Here is a 19,135-nt window from a genome sequence, read left to right as displayed (position 1 = left end):
AGTTTGGTGTATTTTTCATTAATAATCTATTTATGTTGGTCTTAATTATAATCATGTTTGTTATGTTCTTTTTACTGTCTTTTGGTGTCATCACAATGTTATATACTATATTATGTATACTACACTATACTTTTCTAATCTATACTGTACTATAGCTCACAACAGACTATACAATTTTATTCCATTAAAATCTATACTACATTATAGGCTACTATACTTTACTATTCTATTTTACACTCTGCTATACTGTCCTATTCTATGTTATTGTAAACTATATCATAGGCTTCTACACTATACTGTACTACTAACTAGTCTGCACTATACTATATTATATCCTATTCTATGTGGAGAACCGAGTTTATGTGGCCATACGTAATTGTTAAACATCTCACCCCGGAACCAATGTGCTGCTACAACAGCCTCCACCCTTCTAGGAAGGCTAATCTACAAGTTTCTTGGAACATAACTAGGCCTGGTTCACAGTGGTGTTCCAATTCCTCCCATAGGTGTTGAATGGGGTTAAAGTCAGGGCTCTGTGAGGGGAAGTCATGTTCCTCCTTGCCAGACTGGAATAAATGTTTCTTTATGAAATTTGCTTCGAGCAACAGGAAAGGGCCCTTTCCCCAACTGTTGCCACAAAGGTGGCACACAGTTCATACAACACACAATTCCACTTAATTGGAACAAGGGAGCCTGGACTAAAAAACATTTACATTGTCCTTTACATTGCAATTTCCATGTTGTATATCAAATAGACTGAATGTTGCAGAGAATATATAAGGCAAGACAAGGCAAATTTATTTATATAGCACATTTAAGCATCAAGGCAATTCAAAGTGCTTTACATAAAACATTAAAGAGCAATTAAAAAACTATTAAAAACACTCATTAAAGATAATAGAAAATAAAAACAAGCTATAATGGAATATGACTTATGATGTATAAAAGTTACACTACAGTGTAAGAAATGTACAATAACTTGACTAGGCAGCATAAAACAGAAAAGTCTTCAGCCTTGATTTAAAAGAACTGAGAGTTGCAGCAGACCTGCAGTTTTCTGGGAGTTTGTTCCAGATATGTGGTGCATAAAAACTGATGTTTAGTTCTGACTTTGGGGACTGAAAGCAGACCAGTGTAAAGACCTCAGGTTTTATTAGAGCATGCTCAATTTATGATTATTTAAATTTGTATGTCATCTGCATAATTTTGGTAACTAATTTGGTTGTTTTTCATAATCTGAGCCAGCGGAAGCATGTAGATGTTAAAATGTTAAAGGAGGCCCCCGAACAGCGCCTTGGGGAACTCCACGTCATATTTGTCCGCTCAGATGTTTAATTACCTATAGACACAAAGACACACAGATAAGAAAACAAACATACTAACAAACACAGTTAACAGAACCAATGGTGTTTATTCTGTTCAATGCCAAGACTTGCCAAGTCATGTTACCCGTTGATGATGAAAGAAAAAATAATCTGCATCATTTGAAAACTGACAGTTGACATTCAGTTTAGTACAGTTGAATTATATGCCACCATGTATTCAAAAGACACTTCTAACTTGTAACATACAGTAGGCCTATACGTATACATTCATTTTTGCAGTTTGCTATTCAACTCCACCACATATACAACATCGACATAAGCACATAACACTTTAACATTCAAAGCTCTAACACTCTTTGACTGAGACAGACAGTTTTCATTCATTTGGACTGTAAATTCAACATTTTGCATACAGTGTTAATAGACGACTTGCGCAAAAGGCTACATGTAGCACTCCAGTGTGAACCATTGTAGAGTCAGAATCAAAAATGATTCATAAATAGTAATTTGATGTAGTTGTACTCATGTTTCTTTGAGGCAGAAATAATCTCATTGGTTTGGTTAGACTTGAGTGGGACAAGCCAAAGAACCACAGTTTAACTTGCATAAAGGAACACACCAAACTATACATTAAAATACAATTGATTTTAACCTAGTTAGTTAGTAAGCTAACCTAGCTAGCTAGGTTTTCGTCTTATTCCGTTGTTCATCTCATATCTGCAAATTAAACCTCAGATGAGCTTGAGTGGAAACCATACTGTAGTTCCACTAGTATATTATTATTACAACCTAGCTAGCTAAAACTAAAAACCTAAAGAGCTACTAGTGATGCTACTTCGCATAGCTTAGCGAGTTTAAACAAAGGTTTACAAGGATAGCGAAAACTCTGCTTTACACCTGCACTGTATCCAGATAGTATACACATTAGGTATAAGAATGCATCTGCAGCAGTCAGATATAAAGTAGATTTATGTGTGCTCCTGATTTATAAGCCTTTTATCTCCCAAAATGTCAACTAGCAAAATGTTATAAATGCATCTTATGTGTGATGATACATCTATTTATGTTGAGGTATCATTAAAATGATCAGATAGTTATCTGATTACCGGAAATGCATTAGTGTATTTTTTCATGCTAGATTTCATATCAGTGTTATCCTCTTTTACCTCTTGACATTTTCACTGACCTTTAGAAAATCTGTGGTTTGTTGTGCTCTGCACACTGTGGTTTAACACAAGCAGATTGTTTCTATACCTCAGCAAAACGTTTGTAGAACTAAAACTCCAGTCTGCTGCAAGATGAATGGCACAATGTCAGTGAGGAAGTCAGCCAATCTTCATACGCATTGAGCTCATGCTGCTTAATACAAATGTTATCAATGAGGGTGTTCTAATGTTGCAATAAACTATGAACTGCAGTGTTACTGGAATACCCACAATCGAGGTAAAGAACATCCCCAGTGCTTTCATACTATGGTCACTAATGAATGTGTACACTCTGCATTGTTTTCATTATAACACTCAAGCATCATGAATTCTAAAAAGATGAGGAAACTAATGAGCTCCCTGGCTTTACAAGCAACCAAATATGGATGCTTCATGGGAATCATCAGCCTGGAGTGTTTGACCAGTCATCGCTTCCATGGAGCTGGGTAATATATTATTATCCAGCTCGGTTTCTAACAGTTTACGAAATGCCTCTAATCTTAATTATTGTAAACACAAACCGGGGCTGTAAAAGACACAGCAAAGAACTATGGAAACCTGATGGAGCGCTGCCAAAGCCAACAGGTGATCAGAAATCAGAAATCAGCCATCAGCGGAAACTGTATACGTGAAGCTAGGACGCACTGTAAACACAGACCTGCAACACAGTCATTCTGCTCCAGCTTTGGCATATATTAATTACCTTGCTAATTAATAGCACAGTTGGTGTTTACTACTCTGTAAGCAGGATAGGGTTGACTCTCATTCGAGGAAGAACAGTACATTTTGTTTGCTTTTGTATTATTATTTTTTACTGCATGGACATTATAAAGATAAAACAGGTTGAAAGTTGGTCACATTTCCTCGTAATGCCTCTCTCTGACCCTTGGACTGCTTTTATAGCAGTGTGGCAGATGCAATAAGCAGTCTTAATGGTTATATAATACAATGCCAGTAATAATCTGCAATAATAAAATGCACAAAAATCATGCAGTAGTATGCAGGCTAAATGCTAAGCTGCTCTGTGACATAACGTGGCATTGCTGTAAGCCTTTAAACATGAATTCCATATGTGATAGCACTGACTGCTTATGGCATTTGCCATGACGAGGGACCAGACAGCACTCTGTCGTTGCTTTGGAAATCCTAGTGTGTGTGTTTTTTTCTTCCTTCGATACCTTTCTGACAGTCTGTAAACACAGTTCAAGTTGCTCCCTCGTATGAATCCCCACGTCCTCTGCGATCCCTGACGCAGCCACGTTGAATGGTTCCTCATTTTACCCTCACTGGGCGGAAACATGAGAGGAAGTAACTTTCTGGACTGGAAAGCTCGTTCTATTGGATTCTAAAAATGCTCCCTGTATTTGCAATGTGTGCATCTGATCCTGTGGAAACTGCCCTGCCCTGCTGCTTATTAAATACACTCATGACAGGCAATCAAACACAGTCACGCTGAGCAGAGGGAATGCAGAGTTTTCTTCAGTCCTTCTCCTAATCATTGAGTTTGTGGTCCTTCTTCAGGGTAAGGTTGAGGCAGAGCAGAAAGCGGCCTACTGCTCCGCCTGAAGGCTATCAGTCTTGTTGCCTGATGCTTTGACGCTGTTCACCTCTTCGAATACCAACTCTATGCACACACATGAGAGGAATAAGGGAAAACATCAGTCAGTTGTGCTGAATAAAATTTGAGCCATGGAAAGGTGGGGTGAGGAATATTTTAATCCCACTTAAGGTGAAAAAAGCAATCAAAATGGGAAAAAACACTTTGTTGAAGTGTAATTGTCACAAGACAGGGCACTTTCATATTAAGCTTTTTCTTTTATTCGGTGCTATTATAATTGTGCTTGTTCAGCTTGGTATACCGGTAAATCAAGGCAATTTAAAATTAGGACGCAAACCATGCAGCAAAACAAATCCACCATGACTCAGGCCTGGCATCAGCTCTAAGGCATTTCACAAACCATAAAACTCCCTGCTGAAGTGAAACGTAATCATATTCATGATGTTATAAATGGACTCTCTTATATCTCAAATATTACTTTGGTGGTGTAGTTGTCATTCCTGCCACAACCATGTAAGCTTAAAACCATCATTGCATAATCTCCAGTGTTAAAAGCTCTGCAGCTTGATGGATCTGTGGCGTCTATTTGTGCAACTTCCTCCTCTGCAAAGCAAAAACTTCCCTACTATAATAGTTTATAAAAGGAAGTAATAGAGTATTATTTTGAAAGAAATTGAGAAGCAGACAATATCTGTACATTTTAAATTGCCATGCATAAGATGCAATCATGTTTTTGTTGTTGTCTTCCATCTAGGACAATAGGGGAGGAATCATTATTTTATTGTGCTGTCCACTGTGTTAAATCATGTATTGTTCTACTTTGAAGTGAAAGCTTTACCTTTCCATTCTTCTAGATTTCGGTCTTTACTCTCCAGTGTTTGGTCGTAAGGCGGGGCCTCTGGCTCGTCGTCTGGATCGTGGTACTGTGAGAAGTAAGGGTGGGACAGAGCCTCGCTGGCCGAGATCCTCCCGTCACAGTCCAGAACCAGCATACGCTTCAGTAGATCGACAGCTAACAGGCAGAAACAGAGAGGTGAAAGAGGTAAATGCTGGGAGCTTGGAAACCAGTTTAAACCCCTAAGGGCCAAACCTGTATAACTGAATCACTCATTTGCAATGTGGAGAGAACAACTTGAGCTTTAGCAGCCTCTCGAAGCCTTCCAATTGAATTTAAAAAGTTGGTAATCCAATTTGCGGTGCATCACCCACCTAGTGGATTTGCTCCTTTAAAGATCTTTTCCAGGTCCTGCTGGGGCATGAAGGGCAGAGACTGGATGTACTTCTGCGCCTGCAAATAAAGACAAGCGTTCAACTCTTGGCATGTGACAATGTGGATGATTTGTTAGTGATCAATCACCCCAACATTCACACATATTGACTATTCCTTCAACAGCCTTGTCAGTGGAATGACTAATCAGTTAGAACAGGTTGCCTGTGTCAGGGGAAGCAGCATTACAGTGTGAGCAATAGCAGCTTCTTTTTCCCAATCACTCCATTTCTTTTTCCCTCTCTCACATGCTCAGAGCAGATCTTCTTTAACAGGTCGTGTGTTGGAGTCCCAACCACCTCCATGATTCTCTTCAGCTGGTCGATATCTTAGTGCAGAAGGAGTTAAGGGCTGTTCGGAATTGACTAATCATATTAGTCATCTTGTCACCTAGGGAATCAACTAAAGCCTCTTTCACACATGCACTGTAACACTGTACCCTGAAATGATGTAGACATTGCCGGGAGGAGTTGTATGTGAGAACTCAAATGTCCGAATCAGTTGGACCGGACATTAAACAGACTTTACCCTGCCAGCTTCCTAGTACAGAGTCCGTGTAAAGTCAGACGGAGTCTATGTGTGAATAGAGCAGGTAATTTTCCGGAGAATTCACAGTGAGCGAGTGGGCATGTTGATGACATTTCTATTATGCGGCTTGCGTGATTCCGGAACCGGATGCATGTCATGTCCTGCCTCCTGCTCCAGGCTCCACCCCTTACCTAAACCAAACAGAGCATTCACAGTAATGGAGAACGCGTCTGACACAGTGCGAAACAACAACTTCCACGCAGAGCTTTCGCCGTAGCCTACGTAAGTGGCCTGAAGTTTATACTTGGGCGTTGTTGTGTGCGTCGATCTCTTTAAGAAAATAGCAGGGCCGGCATGTGTGTGTGGGGAGGGTGTGGAAGAGCGAGTGAGAGAGTTACAGGGATTAGCTTTGGAGAGAGTGCCGACTCTAGAGTCACTGTGAGAGAAACAAAGTGTCTCCCCTGTGCCTTCTGACCACGGTTGGAAATCTGTGGCAGAAAAAGTTAACCCTCTGCTTGATTTCATGTTGTTTACGGAGAAGGAGAACCAGGAAATGAGTCGGGGGAAATGCAATGCTACCAAGCCACGGCCGAGCGACCTGCGTCGCTGTGACGTGTAGTTACATTTTTCGAGAGGTGCACGTCAGGCGTAGGTCCATGCCTCCACGTACCTACGTACTGTACGTAGCCACGGCGTGGATTTAACACAGAGCATAAATCACGCTTAAGACAGAAACTCTACTTGCTGAGTACTGCTGAAAGTTCTTTTCTAGTCCCACAACACACCATCCAATAAAACAACCTAGATAATAAAGCCTTTTGTGATCGCTCCTATTCATTCCCCACTTCTCTCTGTTGACACACCTCCTCTTTAGAAAGGCCTGGGATTGTAATGCAAATCAACAAGAGGTCTGCATCCACAGGGCACATTAAAGAGGTAATGGAAGGTTGATGCTAGGAGGGGGAAAAAAGCAGCAAATTGCAGTGGACTCTTGCCATGGTGATAAAGGATACAGTCAGTGCCAGGAAACAGGACTTTTCCCTTCAGCAGCTCTCCCATAATGCATCCCACTGACCACATATCAACTGGAACAGAAACACCAGAGGTTAAGTAATTCAATGAGTTTGCTTCTGAAAAAAAAAGCTTATTAAATGTCTATAGTTTGATGGCATCTTACCGTTCTGATTGTAGTGCATCCAGTTCAGCATGATCTCCGGCGCTCGATACCAGCGAGTCGCCACATACCCTGTCATCTCGTCGTCTGTCTGTCTGGCCAATCCAAAGTCAAGGATCTGTAGGACAGGAAGAGCGTTTTTTAATTGATGGAGTTCATAGGTTGGAGTGGAGGATTTATAGTTTTAAACAGAAGGTCAGTTTTACCCTCAGCTCGCAGTCCTCATTTACTGCCACATTACTTGGCTTAAGGTCCTAGAAAATGTAGTAAAGCAGACAAAGGAGGAGAGAAACATTATTAGAATGAAGATGTATCTGTGTAGAGAGAGGGATGGATATGAATATAAAAACAGCATAAACCACACAGCTTTTACTGGATTTATACAGAGCAAACTCAGAGATAACAAACAAAAACACTGATATTGGGAATTTCAAAATAGCCATTAATGTAGGCCTTCTTTTTTATGTTGCTGCACAATGTATTTTAAGCCAGGTATCTGATTGACTTTTCTATTTGTAGCCAAATATTAAATAGTCACTCCCTCTTTCCCCCCCAACTTTAACAACCGTGGTGAACCATAAAAAACATCTACAACTTCACTTATGCATCAGAATCCAAACACAGTTGTTTAAAATCTCTTTAAAAAGGCTACAATCAAGACATGCATTGTTGAACTTCTTCACAAGCATGCTATGCTGTCAAACTTTGTTCACACATATGAAGCTTTATCTTAAAATCTAGTGCAGTTTCCCAAAAGAATAATACCAAAATGTTAAGCCGAACTGAGTAGAAATTTGTATCAAATGATTCATTAAGCATCTAGAATGTTTCCAGTTAAAAAAAATGGTGCAGCCATATAAGACATTCGGTATTGAGATCAGTGTGAACATCACATATCCTCAATAAAAGAGTCAGAACATCGGACTTTCGGAACTTTAGGTAGAATACAAGGGGAAAGCTGATTGTTAAGAGTTCATTTATTATTATGTTTTTTAACCAGGCAAGTGCTGTTATGTTCTTTTTAAACTTGATGGTCAAAAATGACAAGAAGGGCAAAGAGAAGGCACTCACTCTGTGGATCAATCCAGCTGAATGGATGTACTGTTGGACAGGCGGAGGGTTGGGGCGATGGGGGAGGAGAGAGGAGAGAGAGAGGACATAAAGGGAGACAGGGGTCAACAGTGCAGTTCACCACATTAGCCTAAAGGGAGACTGCTTTTGTCTGTCCCATGGTAACCGTGAAGGCCGAACAGCCGGCCGTGCAGGCTGCTGAACTGATTCAGCGCGCAAGCTTTGGACAGAATAAATACACAACAGAATGTCAAACTCAATATAAATATAGGGAGTGTTTGTGCAATGTAGACTGTCCAAATTCTCACAGAAAGATTGCTGAATTTTTTTTTAGCTCAACTCATTTGTGAAATAATAAAAATTACAATTTGATTTCAAAAATGTACATCCACACATTGAGTGTGCTGTAACACCTGGACATTGTTGCGATTGAGAGCATGTAACAACTAGTAAGCAAGCGAGCAGAGAAGTCTAAACACTTAGATAAAAGTAATAAATAAATTGTTCAAATAGTTAGGTACTGCATTTGAAGAAACAAATCCGTAAAACAACAGAAAAAGTACTGGCAGCTCATTACCCGGACTTTGTCCCTTAATTAAAAACATAACATTTTTGTGTGTAGCTTCAGCTAAAATACAGAACATTTTCTGTTATTCAAAATTCTCTCATACAAAACTGCTCAGGTAGTAAGCTTCTGAAATGAAATCTGTCCTTTAATTAATTTAAAGCTGTTTTTGACACTTTTGATGCTTTTTTTTTTACTTTGACCCTATGATGTTTTTTTCAACACTTTAAAAAATGTTTTTGGCGCTTTTGAATCTCGATTTTCTGGTTAATAATTTGCGATAATGGTGCTGTGAATAGCTCTCTACGTTAGTTGTCGGAGCACGGACAAAGTTCCCATAATGCAATTTAAAATGTAAATAAACAGAAACACAACTGTGAATCACAATGTTCAATGGACAATTTCTTTTAAAATATACAGTCATACAACTGTTAATACACAGATATTTCTCAGAGTGTATAAAGGTAATGGATACTTGGTTCAATTAGACAGCTGGAAGTAATGGAGTTAGTAGTATGAAGGGAAACTTGACTACAGCAACCTAATAGACATTGACAGTTCAATTGTATGAAAAAAAAATACTGTAACAATATCCACTTTCTATAATCAATAGTGACTATCATTTAGTTTAATATCAATGAACAATCAAACAAAATTGAAATGAACACATTTGAAACAGAGACAATGAAGGGCTACTTTATCTGTTAGGGCTGTGGGTGTACATAGACAAAAGTGGTTGGGAATCACTGGTGTACTACAGTATATGCATGCTAACTGATATATTATGTATGTATGGCATGCAGCAGGTGTATCACGAAGCTATAAATTACCTTGAGGCCGCGGAGGAGCTGGTAAATTAAGAACTGCACGTGCTCGTCTGACAGCCTCTGAAATTTGACGATGTTATTGAGGTCTGCACCCATCAGGTTGGTCACCAGGTAGCTGGAAAAGGGAAGAGCGTGTGAGTGAATGGGGGGGGGGGGGGGGGGGCTAGGGACATCTCAGTTAGAGGAGAAGTAGTGATAGTGATGCTGCCATGGCAACTGTAAGACATCTCTACAAGCCTGTAACCCCCCCTAAGATGGCCTCCACCAACACCACCCTACCCTCTAATAACAGAATCATTGCATTTGTGGTGAAAGGTGGACAGCTGCATAGCTTGGAGGGAATAAAAGATTTACAGTTCATTGAAGTCCTCTAATGTTGCAGCAGGTGTGAAGACGTCCAGCAACCCTATTACCTGCAGAGACAGAGACAGAGACAGAGAGAAGCAGAGATGATCAATGACAGAGTGGAAACATGTCTGTCTGTCTGTCTGTCTCCGGGTATTTTCATGAGAAGCACTAACATTCTCGTGTTTCATGTGCTTGAGCAGCCTGAGTTCCCGGTACGAGCGGCGGCTGTGGATCAGAGACTGGAAAGGCCTGGACAATTTCTTCACCGCAACCTTCTGCCGCAAAATGACATCATACGCCGAACTGGAGAGAGAAAACAGAGAGAAAGTTGTTTACTGTATCCAGTGTCATTAATATATTGACACATCTTCCCAAACTTGATTTTTTTTACATTTCTTTATTAAAACCATATTCCTTTTGTTGTAAGTGGCCCTAAAAATGTGAATTCCACAATCAGCAAAAAAACAAAATCACCTGTAAAAATAATATGGGACTGATATCATTTTAAAGAAATAGTTTGACATTTTGGAAAATATGCATATTTGCATTATTGCCAAGAGCTAGATAACAAGACTGATACCACGCCCCTGCCTGTATGGTAAAGATAAAGCTACTGTACAGCCAGGACACAGTTAGCTTAGCTTAGCATTACGACTGGAAACATAGGGAAAAAGCTATGGCTCTGTCCAAAGGTAACAAAATCCACCTGCCAGCACCATTAAAGCTTACTTAACAGCATGTTATATCTGTAGCTTTAAAATGCAACATATAAAGAACAATTATTTGTGGTTTTTTGGGGGGTAATGACAAATTCTTGCCGGTTACTTCCTCTGGTTTTGTTATTTTCAGAAAGTAACTAGGCTAACAGTTTCCCCCTGTTTTTATTAGGCTATACTAAGCACATCAGCACATTGTCTCCCGAACTATTTTTTAAACCTGGTATCAGCTGATGATACTGAGGTATGACTATATATTAGTGATAAACGATTGAGGAAAGGCTGACTAATGCAGAGAGAGAGTAGCAGATGGTGAAAGAGGATGTGGTGGAACAAGAGAGGCACTGATGTCAGATATTGGGAAAGTGTGGTGGTTTATTCGATCTGCCTCTTTTGAAATGTAAATGTCATTCAACATTATTGAACACTGAGCCCTGCCGCTACTATTGCCACTGCCTTTGTGGTGCCAGTGTCTTTTCAGTCCTGCCAGCTTTTCAACACTCAGTAGTAATAATACAGCCAACAGGGAGTGGAAGAGACAAACAGGAAGGAAACATGGGTGAGAATTGTGAAATACTGCGCAGCAATGCAGAAACAGAGCAAGAAGTGAAACTGACTGACTGGAGAAGTGGAGTAAGAGAGAAAATTGAAAATAAGAATGATCCTGTACATTTACATGTAGAACTGACTTAACGGTATAAAACTTGTTATTCTGCTGAATATACTGAGTGATTTCTGATCACTTAAGGGGAAAATCCCCTCTCTTTTACACTTGAAGATCATCTGAATGTGTGGTGCTCATTTCAGCAATTGCTCAGTAATAAGGTGTACTTTTGGAGAGACCACAACCGGCCTTGATAATCTTTTACTCCAGTTTGCAATCTTAACTTTGCGTATCAAACTTGTTTGACAGTTTCTTTGCAGCTAAATCTGCAGCAGAATAACTGGCATTCAGCTGTCCATTTTAGATTGGCATGGAGACCGTGACACTGTATATTAAATGCAAGAAAATACTGAAAAAAGAAAGAATGTAAGCCATCCCTGCTTACTCAAAACCCAACTTGTCTTGCTGCAAAGCCCTCTGCGCTGTTTTATTCTATTGTGGGTGCGATAAGTGACTCTTCAGCAATGGATTTTTTTCCCTGCATGATGTTCAGCTACTGTAGACAGTTCTAGAAAGAATCCAACCTGCCCTTCTTTATTTTTTCCTGAAAACCCGCAAGAAATCCAGTTCACAGCAGGTACAGGATGTGGTATATGGTCACCTTTAGACAGTAGAAGTGCCCACCAAATGATGTGTCTCCTGTTTTTTCCACAGTATGAAACTCACTGTAAATATTACTGTATCATTTCACGGTGACCTATAATGCTTACATGCATGAGTAAACTACAATCTTGGATAAGCATCCATGTGTGTGCCTTGTAATCGCCTGCTGCCAGTCCGGATGTCCCCGCCGGGCTGAAGCCAGGACAGCAGCCAGTCTCCTCCGTCTCTGACATGAGCCAGGCCTCACTTCCTCACACATACCTTCCTCCCTGCCATCTTCCATACATGGCTCTGACTGCACTGCTGTCAGCACACACAGCCCAGCCACAAGGCATCGATTTCTCTCCTCTTCTTTTGTCTCAGTATTCTGTTTTATACCCGAGCTCTTAATGCACCGCCGCTTTCATATAGGAAGAGGGGGAGGGGGCAGCTAATATCAAATGTGAGATGATTGAAGTACACTGTTTATGAGGAAAACTATATATTTTAATCTTTTCAGTTAATGTGATTCATTATGATTAAATCAAGAGGAAAACATGTATGATTTGCATATGTTTGAAATGGGGGGAGGGTATTGACTCAAATGCAGAGAGAAAATTATAATTTGTTCTACAGATTATTGTACACAGGGTTTGTTTATAGCGTCACACTGCATCCAATGTTATGCATTTCATTGCAACCATTTATCCAGGAGCCAAGAGTTAGATGAGAAGATACGGCTCATATATCTGTACGCTGCGTATTAAAGGGGAATTATGCCCATTTTCAAAATTGACAAATGTTATTCCTGTGGTCTAAGTCCAAAATATTAGTAAACATGGACAATTCTCTCTCAAAATCCAAAAATTAGTGTGCCAAAATTCAAATTTGTGATGTCATCAAGTACAAAGTATGGAACCGCTCCATAGATAATAAATTGGGAAAGGCACAGATGACACTGAAAGCACCCAGAAGAATGTTCTGAGTATATGGGTAAATGTTCTGTTTCCCAACTGAAAAACACTACAATAGAATGAAGCTCACTTAAGTATAAAAAAGAAAATAAGTGTTGTGTGGGTCCACACAATCTCCCATTTATTGTCTAAGAACTTTCTGGTTTCTGGCTTTGAGAGAGAGTAGCTCAAGTTCACATCTATTGATTGAAATTACCAAAGCCATGGAAATAACATACTGGTATTCCTAATTTAGGCAGTTGTTCCCCTTTAAAATCAGGTCCCACCGAGATTTGAACTCGGATCGCTGGATTCAAAGTCCAGAGTGCTAACCATTACACCATGGAACCATGTACAAGTCAATAACTCTTGCTTATTACTGTTGTCTAACAGAGCAGAAAAACATTGTACTGTATGTGATTTTTAATTATACGTGATAATATTTTATTCATACCAAAAATAGCATTCATTAAAACCAGTTCAAACCGAATCAGAACCCCAATCTTGTTTTTCTGCTCGATTTATCAAATTTCCAATCGACACGCCGACCAGCACAGACATCACAATGTTTAACAGGAGAAAATGAAGCAGTCATGTTTTATACATAGCTATCCGAAAGACAGGCTTCATGCCAAAATTCTGGTTTACTGAACAGATGTTACATATGGTGACATGAGATGAAAGCTGCCTTGATCAGCTTTGTGCATATTCTCACTTGATGTTCAGTCTCAAGTCCAAAATGGGCCCAGTTTTTGTCCCAAGAAGCCAAAAAGAGAATATTCAATGGGATCAGTCCTCCAGACCCTCCAAACTTTTTGTCTCATCATTTATAAAAATTCAAGAGGCACCGCACGTTAAATCTTTAAATGAGCTTTGCATTTCTGGTGCTTCACTCTCTTGATGCTGAGCTTTGCAGCTCTAAAATTCCTCTTACTATCTAATATACCTCCTTTCTCTTTCTAAACTCTATGTCTTTCGTTTCCCCCTCTCCCATGGGTAATGAGGGTATACATTCTTCATCTCTAGCTATAATGGATTATATTAGCTTGTCGGATCCTTGACCTCACGCCTTCCGTCTCAAGAGGGTTCACCGAGAGATAAATGATGAGAGCTGTGTTTTACTGTGCATCTCAAGAGGTAGTCTGTGAGAGTATCCTAACCCCCCATCATGGCACACTTGCATACTGATACATACATACATACATATATGTTGTATTCTGAAACCCCATCCCCCAGCCGGTTTCCAATCAAGTCTTGCCATGAGAAAGTCATGACAATGGCTGGAGATCAACATTAACAATGCAGGGCAATGCTGAGTGGTGTGTGGAGGCATGTCCTTTGTGTGTGTGTGTGTGTGTGTGTGTGTGTGTGTGTGTGTGTGTGTGTGTGTGTGTGTATAAATTAAGAGTTTTGGTAAAGTGCATTTTATCAGTGCCATCATTCACACTTATGTGCTGTCTATATAAAGCCTTGAGTAAAATAACAGCTCAGAGCATAAGACAGGAGGAGAAAAACACTTGCTAATGCCATAATCTTCACTTCAAGTTCTCTTGACAAATTACAAACAAACCAGATACATAAAACACACTTCGCGTGTGAAAGAAAACTGCTTCCAGGCGCCAAAGAATTAGAGCAGTGATTCCCAACCAGGGCTACTTGTATCTTAGAAAAATTACAAACGAACAACGTTGGCAGTTGACAAAATATTGTGTTCAAAACACGTCCAATTTAAAATCTATTCAGATGACCATATTTGGGACATGAAGAGTTGTCGATGAAGGGCTACTGGGGCACAAATGGAAAGCTCATATTGATCACTGTTGGGTTGCATATATATATAATTTGTGATCAAGGGAGAACAAAGAGACTGCCCTTATCCTTATCTTTCCCTGATCTCATGTTCAGGAAAATAGTCCTATTTATAATCCTATAATGAAATTAGAGAAGTTCTAGAAAACGCTATTCAGAGCAATATATAGGCATGAGGACTTTATTACAAAGATCAGCCATTCCGGTTTCCATGTTTATGCAAATTGACTAAACCTTTCAGGATCATGAGTAGCAAATATTAACATCACATTGCTTCGGGCAACACGTTTTTTTGTCAACACAAAGACAAGCTTCATGTACCTTTGAATGTCCAAAATGAGAATCAAACCTTTAACTTAGCAGTTTCCTTGTCCAAAAGAAATGTCCATGTGCATATAATCTTCCTGAGGCGGAATGAAACAGCTGAAAGCAAAGTCATCATCCAGCTCTCGACATTTTTACTGTACTATTCCGAGCTTTAAAGCTGCAATATCGGCAAGGTGTTCATGCACAAAACACTCCTGTGGGAGCCTGAGTCATAAAGTGGAGCTCCAACAGACAAGCACATTCAGACAGTGTCTTAATTGACTCCTGACGTGACAGGAAGTCAGCTGTGTGAGGATAAAACCTCCTTTCTGAGGAAGCAGGAAACAGCAATGAGAGATGTGGCTACACAAGCCAGCATATGAGCTCCATATCATGTGTTTGTGATCTGACACAATACAGTGCACAAATAAATGATGATATCCCAGGAAGATGGGGTCCTATCCTTTAACAAAAGCCACTCTCTTACATTTCTGAGACACAAAGATTCTCTCCAAGTGGGAAAAAGATGTAGTAAACTAAGTGTCAGGGATACGTCTTTGCCTACACAGAGCAAGCCCAAACACAAAGCGATGAATCAAAACTTAACAGCCAATTCCACATTGTCTCCTAAACAGCACAGAGTAAGGGCTTCATCTGGGGAAATTTGGACTCACTGACGTTAAATCTGCTGCCTCTCTCATCAACAACACATCACAGGATTTGGGGTTGCAGGATTTGGGAACATACAGTGAAGCAAAGCTGGCCCACAAATTTAGATTTTTCTCATCCTAGTCTGGACAGGCTCAATGGGCATATGCTTGATTCCGTGGTGTCATCAGTGGGCAAGGAATGAATTTACTGTGCAGGTGATAGGTTACACTTTTAACCAGATGCCATTCCAACTGGAAGATAATTTAATTCCAGTAAGATTCTTCATTTTATCTACAAAAGCTTCTTAGAAATTGTTTGATTGTGTCTCTCAATAGTCCAATGTCAGGCCCAGCTGCCAGGATCAATCAATTCTCTGTGGAAGATTTTCAGACCACTTTAGTTACTTCTCACGGCCATCAGGGAACTGCCAACATGCAGTGTTGTGTAGAAAAGCTTTAACATCTTATTCATGTCTTTAAAATGGGATTATCCCACTTGGATCAGTCGCACAAAACCTTCTCTTCACACTTCCTTTGGTACCTTACTGCCAGCCTGCTATTACAGTTTAATTAATATTGGCTGTTGGAGGTGGTTATCACCATGACACATCGCCATGGCAACGTGATCCCACCAGCTGATACGAAATTGATTCAAAATTACAGCAATTGCATTTTGCAAGATTGGAAATGTCTACATCCACACAGAGGGACACAGACAGCAGGGTGGGCGTATCATATAGAATGTTGATGATGCATGCACCTGCTGTAGGCTTTAAGGTGTCAGACTGGCATTGTGCACTGAGAGCAGCTGGGCCCAGGTTTTCCCTTTCCAGATGTGGCGACTGTGTGTGTGTGTGTGTGTGTGTGTGTGTGTGTGTGTGTGTGTGTGTGTAAGGGGGGGGGGGGTATTTGGGAAATTCCTGTGCTGATGCTGTCTCATGTTTAATTCCCTTACACATAAGCTATAGGAAAAGCAGACAGTGAGCGGTGGGATAAAAACAAGTCTTGCAGACCTGCTGTATCCTTCTATATGGCTGACAGCAGTAGGGTACCCATAAAGAAAGCATATTCATCTGCATATTTAAACACAAAAATAATATTATTATTTAATGTTTTTTTTTCTCCTATAGTAGCCTATTGATCCAGAAGCGGCGAAGGTAATGGGATGATAATAATACGCCGGTAATAACAACAATAAAACCCAATCAGTTTCCACAAGCTGCTTCATCCCGACACAGCCGACACGCATCGCTATGCTGATGCATCATGACCAACATACGGTAAATGTTGTGGCTGTGCAGCCTCGCCCCTCCACCCGCCCTACACATCTACACAAACACTCACCACACCGAGCCGTAGGCTCCGGAGCCCACCGGCGTCAGGTTCTGGTACCGCTCCGGAACCTCCCACACAGTCTTGTTCAGCTCCTGCCGGTAAAATCCTGGTCTGGCGGACATTTCTCTAAGCCGGCTAGAGAAAAGAAATAAGTGAAATGAAAAAAAGGGTAAATGGGAAAGAAGGCGCGGGCCGCCGTCTGCTGCCTCAGCCGAGCTGCTGTTGCACACACAGCACCGAACAGTGACAGCCTCTCTCTCTCTCTCTCTCTCTCTCTCTCTCTCTCTCTCTCTCTCTCTCTCTCTCTCTCTCTCTCTCCTACATCCCCCACCCCTCCCTGTGGCTACGTCAAAAAGTAGTCTAAAGTATCATAACAGAGATAACGTGCAATAGCCTATATGTGCAGGTAGCCTAACATGTGGGCTAGACATACTCTTAACCATTAAGCTTAATGTCACAGGCTACATTGTCATGTAATAGGCTATATAAGATTGAAAAGTTGATGAAATAGCCTAGGTCTACTATTTTGAAAATAACAATAATACAAAATACACAAAAGACAGAAAACCAGAGCAACAGAATAAACAAGACGTTATGTTAGATGTTAGGAACTGAGGGACAAACGATGAATACAAAACAAAGCATTACAAATTGTGATAATAACGTAAATCCATTACTGTCATCTGGTGGTTAACATCTGCTAGTGCAAGAGATGTCAAAAGCAGCACCAATGTTATAGCCTAGGCCAGGGGTGGCCAACCAGTTAGGTATAAAGAGCCACAAAAAGAAACGCACCATAGCAAAAAGCCACACAACACATGCACGTCCACACTACAACAGCAACAGTGTCTTCCAGATCTGATGACAGTTATAATACATAGCAGTTTTCATAGTTTTTTTCCTCACTTAGACTGACTCAGTGGGAAACCTGACAGTCTTTGTTATCCACAATCCTTTTCAGGTCTTGCTAGAACTCGGTTGTGGCCACTCAAAGCAACTCTCTCACTCATTTGTCACTAGAAGGTCTTTCAAACAATCTGATTCAGCAGTGAAAGGGTTAATGAGGAAGGTGATCTGTGGCCGCTGTTTTTCCTCAGGTTGCAGAATCTGTCCTCAAAACTCTGCTGCATTATTTTCCATTTTAAAATAATTGGCAAATGTATTGGCAGATGCATTCAAATGTTTGTTTTTTTTACTTATCTGAAATACTGTATGTTTCAGAAAAGTTAAAAACAACAATCAACCAATGACACAGCCCCCAGCTACACAGTAGGAGCCTCACAGGAGCAGGCAAAGAGCCGCATACGGCTCAAGAGCCACAGGTTCGCCACCCCTGGCCTAGGCGCTATGGAAAAGGTGCTGCGGTCAGGTCGCAGTCTCACCTGGAGGCGTGTGTTGGGGAAACTGTGTGACGAGCAAAACGTTTGTCTGTCTCTACAGTCACTACCAGTACAATGTGTTAGTTTACACAAAGAATAGTACCTGCGCAGGATAAACTTGTTTGTAAAAAAAAAAAAAAAAAAAAAAAAATATATATATATATATATATATATATATATATATATATATATATATATATATATATATATATATATTTTTTTTTTTATTTTCAAATTAAAAAATTGAATTTAATTATTTCTCCCACATTCCCTATTGGCTGTGAACGCAGCATTAGCTGTGGCAGTGTGTCCTCACGAGGTGTTCACCTGTGGTCACTCGGTCATGATGTTGTCCAATCCACCTGAAAGACTTGCCAGGCTAAAGGTTAGAAAATATACTGTATTAAGTATGTTGAAATACAAACATTAACGTTTTGTTAGTGTCTTATGTATCATCGGGCCTAATAACTTGGTAACTTGGTCTAAATCATCAAGTGATAAACAATTGCTAGCTTAAGTTAGCGAGGCTAGCTAGTTAACGCTAGCTAGCTAACGTTACATTAGCCAGCTATCGTTAAATCTCGCTTTTTTTAACAACGCAGATAGCATTACTGTCGTTTGCTTTCATTGTGGTGTGCTGTGTTAAATAGTGTTACAATATAAAGTACTTTTGTATGGCATTGTTCCACAACTGTCTTGAAATGACGGGGAAAAGTGCTTGTTTCATAACGGCCAGCAGTCAGTGTATAACGTTACATACATTAACGTCATATGACTTGTAAAGCGCTGAAGCCTTTGTCGTAAGTGGTTTTAACGTCTGCTATTTCTGATTTAATGAAACGATTATATTATCAGTTATAATTAAAAAATCAC

At 40.1% G+C, this 19,135-nt stretch overlaps 1 protein-coding gene and 1 non-coding gene across 3 annotated transcripts; both read right to left on the bottom strand.

Annotated features, from left to right (window-relative positions):
* Window positions 1-1,391: 1,391 nt before the first annotated feature.
* mapk11 (mitogen-activated protein kinase 11) lies at window positions 1,392-17,151 on the bottom strand. Of its 2 annotated transcripts, none has more exons than XM_031306518.2 (12): window positions 16,893-17,151; window positions 10,042-10,171; window positions 9,875-9,933; window positions 9,524-9,635; window positions 8,129-8,158; window positions 7,264-7,311; window positions 7,061-7,175; window positions 6,897-6,968; window positions 5,604-5,683; window positions 5,298-5,376; window positions 4,927-5,100; window positions 1,392-4,154 (listed from the first exon to the last, which is right to left on the bottom strand). In XM_031306518.2, exons 1-12 carry the CDS (start codon window positions 17,003-17,005, stop codon window positions 4,081-4,083), a joined length of 1,086 nt encoding a protein of 361 aa, XP_031162378.1. In that variant the 5' UTR covers window positions 17,006-17,151; the 3' UTR covers window positions 1,392-4,080. The 2 variants fall into 2 exon arrangements, with proteins under 2 accessions (XP_031162378.1, XP_031162379.1); XM_031306519.2 differs by lacking the exon at window positions 1,392-4,154 and adding an exon at window positions 4,182-4,691.
* Window positions 13,062-13,133, bottom strand: trnaq-uug. The gene has a single exon. It is a non-coding gene; the product is annotated as a tRNA-Gln (tRNA).
* Window positions 17,152-19,135: the final 1,984 nt, after the last annotated feature.

Source organism: Sander lucioperca, chromosome 20 (assembly GCF_008315115.2).
Source record: "Sander lucioperca isolate FBNREF2018 chromosome 20, SLUC_FBN_1.2, whole genome shotgun sequence".
Lineage (NCBI taxonomy): Eukaryota > Metazoa > Chordata > Actinopteri > Perciformes > Percidae > Sander > Sander lucioperca.
This window is presented reverse-complemented; position numbering and strand designations above follow the sequence as displayed.